Raw genomic sequence first — 8,807 nt, 5'->3', positions numbered from 1 at the left:
TGGATGGACACTGAACTTTAATTCCAAATTTATGTCATGTTAATCATTTTCACCGATGAAGAAAAATACATGTACAGGTTGTGCTCCGTCACTGCGCCTTGCCAATCACCAGGATGCTCATTAAGAAAACCATGATGAAGAAGATCCACATGAAGAACCTGTCCATCACTTTAGCGACCTTCTTCCATTCTGCAACTTTGGCGCACGTGGCCCTCTGCTCTCGGAAACAGTTGGCGATATATTCCACATTGCGCACCAGCTTGTTGTCCATGGCAGCAAGGCCACTGCCATAGCTACAGAACACACAGGGGCCAAATGTAACCACGGGGCCACGAGGCTTTTTGTCCTCCAGAGAGGAGGACAGCTTTGACTCTTCGGGGTAGTAGAGCATCTTCTGGTCTACCTTACAGAAGTCACCAGTCGGGATTTTCCCGTTTGAGCCATCATAGCCGGACAGATGGTTCATGTCCTCTCTGGTGATGTGGTGCTGAGCTGGGCCCCTGGACATCTGACATGTGTCACCCCCTGGTTTCCCGTTCACATGGGCGTGGTAGCTGAGGTGTTTGTGATGGGCGTCTTCTTGGGGGGGGTGAGATGACGATGACGATGAGGAGGAGGCGCAGTTCTCACCCACCTCGTAAACAAAGAAAATCTTGGACATGTAGTCAATAATGAGGACTTTTGCCCAGTGGGGGACGGGTTTGGCTTCTGCACCACAGAAGTGGATGTTCATGATGAAGATGGTGAGGGATGTGGAAGCTGTGACCATGATCATGGTGGCTATATAGTACTTCCCTGCGTTGGAGGTTAAAACATGATTTTATTTTACATGTATGTTGTATTGTTTGGCATTTATGAATCAGGGGTGTCCAGTCCTGATCCTCGGGGACCGCAATGCAGCCAGGATTTCCAACAGAACACCAGGCTGGATTTGGCCCTTAAGAACTGGGTCTGGACAGCCCTGATTCAAAAGGATCAAAAACATGTGGTTGCCAAAATCAAACCTTTTTACCTATAAGCGGCACACTCTCTGATGGAGGCATGCTCTCCGCCACCATCAGCTGGAACACGGTCAGAGCCAGAAGAACGGTCACCCCGAGGGAAACCTTCTCCCCAGAGTCCGCAGGCAGGTAGAAGCCCAGAGGAGCCAGGAAGGAGATGAGGAAGCAGGGAAGGAGGAGGTTGAAGATGTAAAAGGAGGAGCGCCTCTGCAGCAGCACCGTGTAGGTGATATCTGGGTACGGGTCAGAGCAGCAGCCGTACATGATGACGTTCTTGGTTGCCGGCATCCCACGACACTCCCATTCCACGTTTTCCACAAAGTCTGACAGGTCACCGCTGTCCATCCCCATAATGATGTCAACCTGAAGTGGAAGGTGACTGGTGAGGCAAACAAGTCAGCCACGCATCCCATCTAAGTCCCAGTACCTGATTGCCGTTGTAGGTCCAGGAACCGAAGGTCAGGTTACATTCTTGGCTGTCGAAGGGGAAGTAGGAGACGTCCACCACGCAGGAGCTCTTGGTGATTGCCGGAGCGTCCCAGGTGATCTCTCCATTGTAGCGCAGTTTCACATTAGTGTCCATTGGCCCTGAGAAGTCATCATCAGCCCTGGTGGAGGTTAGAAGCAATTAAAGGTTACTACTGAAGTTTGTACTTGCATCAACTCACTGGTCTAAAAAAAAACATTTTATTGAAACTGTTTTAAAAAAACAACAGTGTTCTACACAACTGTGTGATTAGCATTAGCTTCACCTAGTGTATTTTCGCTAAAGATTAACACTATCTGTACATGTACTTGTTGTAGAGGACGAGGTCGGGCCTCCAGACCAGGTTGCTGGGGATGTGGATCACCTCCAGACCATCGTAGTCCTCTTTATTCCACTTCAGGTACGCGTCGTTCCACCTCTGCCTGATCCACAGGTAGGCGATCAGCACCTGGTTCCTCTCGTCCTTTTTAGACACGCATCACAAGAGAGATCTCCAGCTCACTCATTAGTGGTGGAACCGCTTCAGATAAGCTCCTGAAACCCAGACCTGCTGTTTGGCAATATCAGGTGAATGGGCAGAGGGGTGGGTGGGGGTGGGGGCGGGGGTGGCTTTGGTATCGCTGGCAGAGCTTCATCGCAGCAGAACGGAAGAAAACATAAACTCTTTGGGTAACAGGACACCCCAGCGCGCACGCTGATTCATTGTCTGGCCTTGACTGACAAACCTGGTGCGCCAGGGAGACTTTATATCAGCAGCATTCAGATACTCGCTCGCTGCTGATGCGCCGGACACGCAGCACTGAGCCTGGACTGGAAAACTGAGCCAGCTGAGTAACAGTAGGCCCGGAGCAACCAGCAGGAGGTCTGTCAATCATGCACAGCACACCTCCCAACTGTTCCCGGGTCCAGAGAGACTTGGACATTGTGCGAGCTTCACACACGTTCGGTCGCCATCACTTATGCGCCTGAAAGGAGACGCGAGTCCGCACTCACCATGTCTTTGATCTGAGAGAGGGTGATCTGCAGGGTGACGTTCAGAGCGCTGTCCGTGTCTCCCACAGGCCGCAGGGCGCTGGAATAATTCTCCATCAAATCGTTCAGGAGCTTCTGGGCGTAGCGGCCCTCCGCCGAGTGAACCACTGGACAGAAAGATGGCAGGTTCCTTCGGAGCAACATTTCAGTGATGATAACGCACACACCTCACCTTCAGGAAGCAGCATCACTAAGCAGATTACTGGGAGCATCTTGAGCACCTGTGGGCAACTTTTAGGAGACAAATGTTAACGTCAGCAGCAGGCTGCGACCGCACGGCGCCAGTTCAGCCCCAGTTGAACTCAGGCGCAGAGATCCGTGCGCCTCTCAGCGCTCGGCAGGGGAGGCGGCGCGTCTGCTCGCTGACACGGGGAATAAAACTCCCAATATCACATGGCAGCAGCAGACTGGGAGTAACAGGATGCCAACGAATCGTCGCCTAACCCGCTATTCACCTGTCACTCAAATGCCAGCAGGAAGGTGGGCTGCTGCAGAGCGGCCCCATCACGACCAGAGGAACGCAACTAATGGCCAATGTGACCGCAACGTATGGAGGGATTTATTAGACTTATAGAGTGAAAAGAGAAGACTGGCCTGTCTTGGTTGTGTTCGTTTGGGCTGAACTGCACTGGCACTGGTTTCACATTTACATGTATTGATCCTGCCTCTCCAGCTATTTTACACACATACTGTATTCTGGACCTCCACCTCCTTCCTGGAGACACTGCTCTGGTGGTCACCAGCACCACTGTTGGAGCAGCGCGCAGCCTAAAATGTCCTTTTGGAGAGGTTCAGCGCAGCGCCGCACGCCACCGAGCCGACCATCTGTCGGCATGTTCACTCTCAACGGGAGCATCCATCACTTCCTTTTAAATGAAATCCAGAACCACCACCTCACCTCCACACACAGCTCATTATCAGCAGCCTAACGAGTTGACTACAGCTTAAATCTGATCCTCATTTCGGATATCATCAATATTTTAAGGGCAACCCAATTTTTTTTTTAAAACTACCATCAGGGACTGAAACTGGAACGTTGTTATATAAGTTAGTGCTGCACACTTCATCATTTATTTAGGAGTCATTTTTCGAAATTAACACATAAATCCAGCTAGAGGCTTCTCCTTAAATCCCCCTTCAATTCTCACCATCCCCTGAAAATGTCCAGAGTATTCCTGGACATTCCCAATGCACAGAATCTCGCAGTTTGGGAATGTTTCCTTCCTGTTCCACCGTGAGCGAGACCAAACCAAGGTCCATAACGAGGCGGGCGAGTGAGAAACAGAGAGCCAGACCTCCAACATCAGTGCAAGACTTCACAGAAAACAGGCCAAAGCTTCCATGAACACACTCCTAAACCGTGTGGAAAGACTGACCAGAGCATCTGAAGCTGCTCCAGCTGCAAAAGTTGGGTGGATTTCATATTAACGCTACAGATTAATGTCATTCATTTCAGGTGCTGAAAGACAAATGTCCTCAAAGTGTAAAAAAATAATAAGAAATCAAGGAAAACCTGGTTTAATTTACACAGACTTTAATATCTTTATTTACAGATGAACTGTTGACATATTTATCTGTTGGCGTATTTACGATGATGCAGTTTTTTTTCTTCTTTTTTTTTTAAGCACTTCCTTTCAGACTTGTGACAGATTATGATACACCTGAACATATTTTCTTTGTTTTGTTTTTTTTTGTCTGGTTAAAAACAAGCATCCAAACATAATCTTGCAGGAGGCCTGAACCATATTTCCTCGGAAATACGGGCGACAGACAGGTGAAACAAGCCGAGGTGATGACCGATGGGGGAGACAGAGCGCTGGTGTTTGAGATCGGATGGTTGAAAAGGAGGAAATGTGGCGTGAAGATCGATTTGGCTACTTCGCGAGCACCTAAGTGACACTTACGAGCTGATGTCCACAACAGGGATTAAGCCTTGTCCTACTCCACCTCTTAATAAAGTCAGATTTTTCTTCCTGCTGCCATAATTCACACTAAATTTTCAGTAAACAGGAGTATAGATTTGACAGCTCATTTAAAAGCTCCAAACCAATGATGCAAAATAAAAACTTACCATAAAAAAGGTTTACTGCTTCTATCAGTTTCTAAATGATGGCAAACCTAAAATGACGTTAGCTTGGCTCAATTCCTGTTTAGCAAACCAGCCCAAAAGTGTGTAAAACCTATAAAACGTCCAAAACAGCCTCCCGAAATGTCATAATCCTCTTAAAAAACAATAAGAAAGTAAATGCACTGCATAGGCAAGGGTAAGACGCCGACAGCTGCCCCCTGGACGCAGCCAGGAGGAGCTGAGACTGGTGGGGGTCTGAAGTCTGACATATAGGCTGAACTTTTGATTGTAGCAGATTGGAATGTCGAATGAATGTCAAAAACCAGAGATTAGAGCTCACAGGGCGACTGAGTGGAGGGTGATAAAGCAGAGGTGCGGAGCACACGGGGGGGGCAGTGGACTGTGGGGCGGAGACTGGACGCAGACGAGGACAGCTTTGGAGGAGGGAGCATGTGGATTTGTGGGGAGGGATGAGAGATCACGGGGGAGGTCGATGATGAAGATGGAGCAGATTCAATTACTGAGCAGTAGCTCTGTTGCCGTCTCCACTTCCCAGGATTTTGACGACAACGCCACTATTACTGCATTCTGGAAGAGAGCAGACAAACGCGCCGTGAAGGACAGGGACATTTCTGCCACCGCTGAGAAAAGAGAGAGAGAGAGAAATGCGTACTTTTTCAAAGCCCATGGCACAGAGTTTGTCTATTTTGCGTGTGTATTCCGGACTGGAAACAGGAGCGCCCGCGTAGACGTGAGACCAGAGCCTGGCCGTCTGTTTGAACATCTCTGGGTTCTGCTTGTACTGTGGAAAACACAACGGCAGGCCGAAGGTGAACAAAAAAAACCCTTCCAGGTTGAGTCCAGGGTCTCAAGGCATGGAGGGAAAGAGGATTTAACAAAGCTGGGGGTGAAAAAGTGCCACTCTTGGCAGGATACTGTCAAATGCATAACAATCATCGGCTGGGCAGCAGGAGGCAGCAATCTGTTAATTATCTTAATTCCTTTGATCTTTAATACCCTCGCCGGTCCCTTCAGCTAAAACAGGGTTAGGTACAATTATCACGTTAACCCTGACAGAAATCCTGCCTCCTCGTGCACAAACCTTTGACTCTTATTCCTCCCCACCTGTGTCTCTATCATGGTACCCATCGGATGTATTAAAAGGCAGAATTACCCACAGTGCATCACAGCAGCTGGAAATTGCATCTTACCACTGCATCAACTATTTATTTTTGTGCTCCCCTTCATATGTATGCAAAATAAAGCCTTATTTGGTGCCCAGTTTCAGCTCTGTCCCATAATTCTTTAATGCAATTCAATGTTTACTTTGATATCTCGTGGCTGATGTTAATTTTGCCAGTTACTTTCCAGTCTGGTGCTCTCCTCTGGGTTCTGGGAATAGGGAATGGGGTGGCGAGACTGGAGTAATTAAATATTAAGCCTTTAACTTTTCTACGGCTTATATCTTCCCACTGAATAATAAAGGATTACATTGACACCGATGGTTGGAACACTTACAATAACACCGCTCTATAGTCAAATTTAAATCATTTATAGTGCACAATTTTTGAAAAATGGGAGAGGCGTCGTTATGCACCCTGGCTTCAAATCAGCAAAATAGTCATACACACACTTCTGAGATTACAGCCAAAGGCACACATTTCACATCTGGATAGTTTATAATGGCTACAGCGAGAGCTCTAGCGCTGAGCTGAATGCTTGTTCTCTGTGTGCGCTGCTAAGAAACCAGTCCACAAAAACAGATGTCAAAACACACCGTCCCTGTGTAGACACTCTGCCTGAACGACACCGAGAAACGTCTGATAAATGTAGTAAATATAAATCCAGAGGCACACGCACACCCACCTGGTTAGCTACCACAGCGTCTTGTGGGTCATCTGGCTCTGCAGCTGCCAGTAAGGCTTGTAATGACAGAAGAACCGTCCTCAGTGTCATCGCTGCTGCCCTGAAGGAACACCCAGCTGCCAGTTAAAGGCAGAAAGTCTTTCCACGAAGGTTTCCACGATGTAAATCAATATTGAGGGTAAAGTTTAAATACCCTGAAAATACCTTAAACTACTTGAATACATGTAATTATAACAACTAACCAGAAGTTGAGAAAATGTTTGCACACGGTCCAGAAGGACAGTTGACGGATGGAGCTTAGGTACAGTATGTTGTTTCACTTTCACTTACCACTGGTCTTTGAGAATATCCAAACAGATGGCACCTGTGACTGAGCTAATGTTGGGATGCCAGATCTTTGTTATAAATCGCACCTGAGGAAAGAATTGTATCAAGATGGAAAAAGTGTCCTTTACAGATTACACATGGCAGGAAATGCTGAGATGTAGAAAGCCGGGGTGAAGAAAAGAATGTAAAGCAGATGCGCAAAAATAAAGATTCATTTTCTACCTTGGGGGGATTGAATGGATACGTCTCTGGAATTTTTATTTCTAGTTGATATCTGCCCCCTGGAAGAAAAGGTTTAAAAGACAATTTAATTAAACCATTCTTGAACATAGACTGTGACTTTACATGCATTTTCCTCCGGTTGCTACAACTACTCCAGTGTGCAGCCAGAAGAGAAACGGGCTCCTGGAAACAAGCAGGACAGCAGCAAAAGTCTGAATCAGGAGCTGAATCAATGCCGACAGATGCATCAGCAAATCATTTTAAGGAGGAAAATCTGATTTGCAAAAGTGCACCAAGTCTTTGTTTAGATGAAGTTTACTCTGGTTCATTTCAATTCAGAGTGAGCTGGGTGGAGGTCTCTTGAAAATAAAGTTAAAAGGGACAGGTCAGTGACTCCAGACGAGCCCATCACCTTCATATGGTGTGTCAGGTGGTCCAGCTATCTCCCCTTTAAGTTCTGTGAAGTTCTCATCCACCAACTCCACATTTATCTGGTTTTTGCTCGTCTGAAAGGGTGAAAAGGCAAATAAGCATTCATCACGACAGCAAACGGGCAGCGTACAAAGTGTTAATCTAGCTCGCTGTCAAATTCAAAAGTGCCCATTCAGCAGAAGTCGACACCCCCCTCCCCTGTAGTATTAGACAAAGTTGACCTCAACTTGTTGCACGCATTCTGCCATTTACATATAAAACGCTCTAGAACACAATCTGCGATTGTAGAATAACCAGGAGGGGGAATGGAGGTAACAAACATCAGCGGTACTACATGCGGGTAACCCCACTCTCTATGCTAACCCAGCTAGCTTGGATGCCATAGCAAGCATGGTAAGCGAGCTTTTTACAGACGAACTTGATCTCGATGTCTTTTAGTATGACAGTCTAGCACAAATAAAGTTAGAATCATTAACAGAGACATTAGGAGGCTTAAGTTTAGTCCGCGGGACAGATTTTTTTTGCGAAAGAGGGCGCATTAGCAGCACTGATGCGGAGCTAACAGTAGAAGCTTACTCATTAGAAAGCTGACAGCTGAGGCAACGACGCGTCATTCACGTACAGTCTCGGATATCACAAAACAGCTAAAAAACAGAGCCGGCAAATATGGCAACCAACCTCTTCACTTTTGAGCACCTCTTTAAATTCTCGTTTTATCCTTTGAACTGCGATGTTGGCCATGTTTTCCCCCTTGTTGCCGTCCAATTGGGGCCTCGTCGGCGTCCGACCTGACAAAGCTAGCTTGTTCTGTCTACAGTATCTGGTCACTTTTTGGGATACAACCACAAAAATAGCAGCTGCACCGTTATACGCCGAGGGTTACGTCTTACACGCCGAGGGTTCCCGGTTACCTGCTTAAGGATAGAAAGCGTTAAAAATAGCTCAACGTGTGTCTATCATCTCAAATGTGTGACACAATGGTGGTACTGAAAACATTTTAATACTAAACTGCATGCAGTCTGGGAGGTGTGGTCATGTGACCTGGATGCAACCAACGCGCTCTCCCATTGGCTGATGTATTCAACTAATAATAATAATAAGAATAATAAAGATTGGATTTTTACAAAAACTTTATTTACAATTTCACAGGGACACAAACGCACTTTAAAACATAATAATAATGAAAAAGTAGATTTGATTTTTACAAAAAACTTTATTTACAATTTCATAGGGACACAAACACACTTTAAAAGATAATAATAATAATGATTATAACAATAAATAAGATTTGATTTTTACAAAAAATTATTCACGATTTGACAAGGACAAAACACACTTTAAAACATAATAATAATAATAACGACAGTGATAT

General features: G+C 46.2%; 2 protein-coding genes across 2 annotated transcripts; both read right to left on the bottom strand.

The window, feature by feature from the left end:
* On the bottom strand, nt 1-2,664 carry LOC130531892 (neuronal acetylcholine receptor subunit alpha-9-II). The gene is made up of 5 exons (XM_057044069.1): nt 2,482-2,664; nt 1,797-1,957; nt 1,429-1,609; nt 1,013-1,364; nt 1-795 (listed from the first exon to the last, which is right to left on the bottom strand). Exons 1-5 carry the CDS (start codon nt 2,662-2,664, stop codon nt 89-91), a joined length of 1,584 nt encoding a protein of 527 aa, XP_056900049.1. The 3' UTR covers nt 1-88.
* A 1,373-nt stretch (nt 2,665-4,037) lies between these two features.
* On the bottom strand, nt 4,038-8,467 carry ube2ka (ubiquitin-conjugating enzyme E2Ka (UBC1 homolog, yeast)). The gene is made up of 7 exons (XM_057043240.1): nt 8,114-8,467; nt 7,416-7,509; nt 7,004-7,062; nt 6,785-6,867; nt 6,455-6,554; nt 5,262-5,390; nt 4,038-5,176 (listed from the first exon to the last, which is right to left on the bottom strand). The coding sequence occupies exons 1-7, from the start codon at nt 8,174-8,176 to the stop codon at nt 5,102-5,104; spliced, it is 603 nt and encodes a 200-aa protein (XP_056899220.1). The 5' UTR covers nt 8,177-8,467; the 3' UTR covers nt 4,038-5,101.
* Between the last annotated feature and the right edge of the window lie 340 nt (nt 8,468-8,807).

This window comes from Takifugu flavidus, chromosome 9 (assembly GCF_003711565.1).
Source record: "Takifugu flavidus isolate HTHZ2018 chromosome 9, ASM371156v2, whole genome shotgun sequence".
Classification (NCBI taxonomy): Eukaryota; Metazoa; Chordata; class Actinopteri; order Tetraodontiformes; family Tetraodontidae; genus Takifugu; species Takifugu flavidus.
Note: the sequence above shows the minus strand (reverse complement) of the source record. Positions and strands in the feature narration are given on the sequence as shown.

Coding starts and splice junctions, on each gene's coding strand:
- LOC130531892 (XM_057044069.1), bottom strand. CDS start 2,664: ATGTTGCTCCGAAGGAACCTGCCATCTTTCTGTCCAGTGGTTCACTCG. Junction 1,365..1,428: donor GGACCTACAACGGCAATCAG/GTACTGGGACTT, acceptor CTTCCACTTCAG/GTTGACATCATTATGGGGAT. Junction 796..1,012: donor AGAGAGTGTGCCGCTTATAG/GTAAAAAGGTTT, acceptor CCTCCAACGCAG/GGAAGTACTATATAGCCACC.
- ube2ka (XM_057043240.1), bottom strand. CDS start 8,176: ATGGCCAACATCGCAGTTCAAAGGATAAAACGAGAATTTAAAGAGGTG. Junction 7,510..8,113: donor AGGTGCTCAAAAGTGAAGAG/GTTGGTTGCCAT, acceptor TCACCCTTTCAG/ACGAGCAAAAACCAGATAAA. Junction 7,063..7,415: donor ACCTGACACACCATATGAAG/GTGATGGGCTCG, acceptor CTTTTCTTCCAG/GGGGCAGATATCAACTAGAA.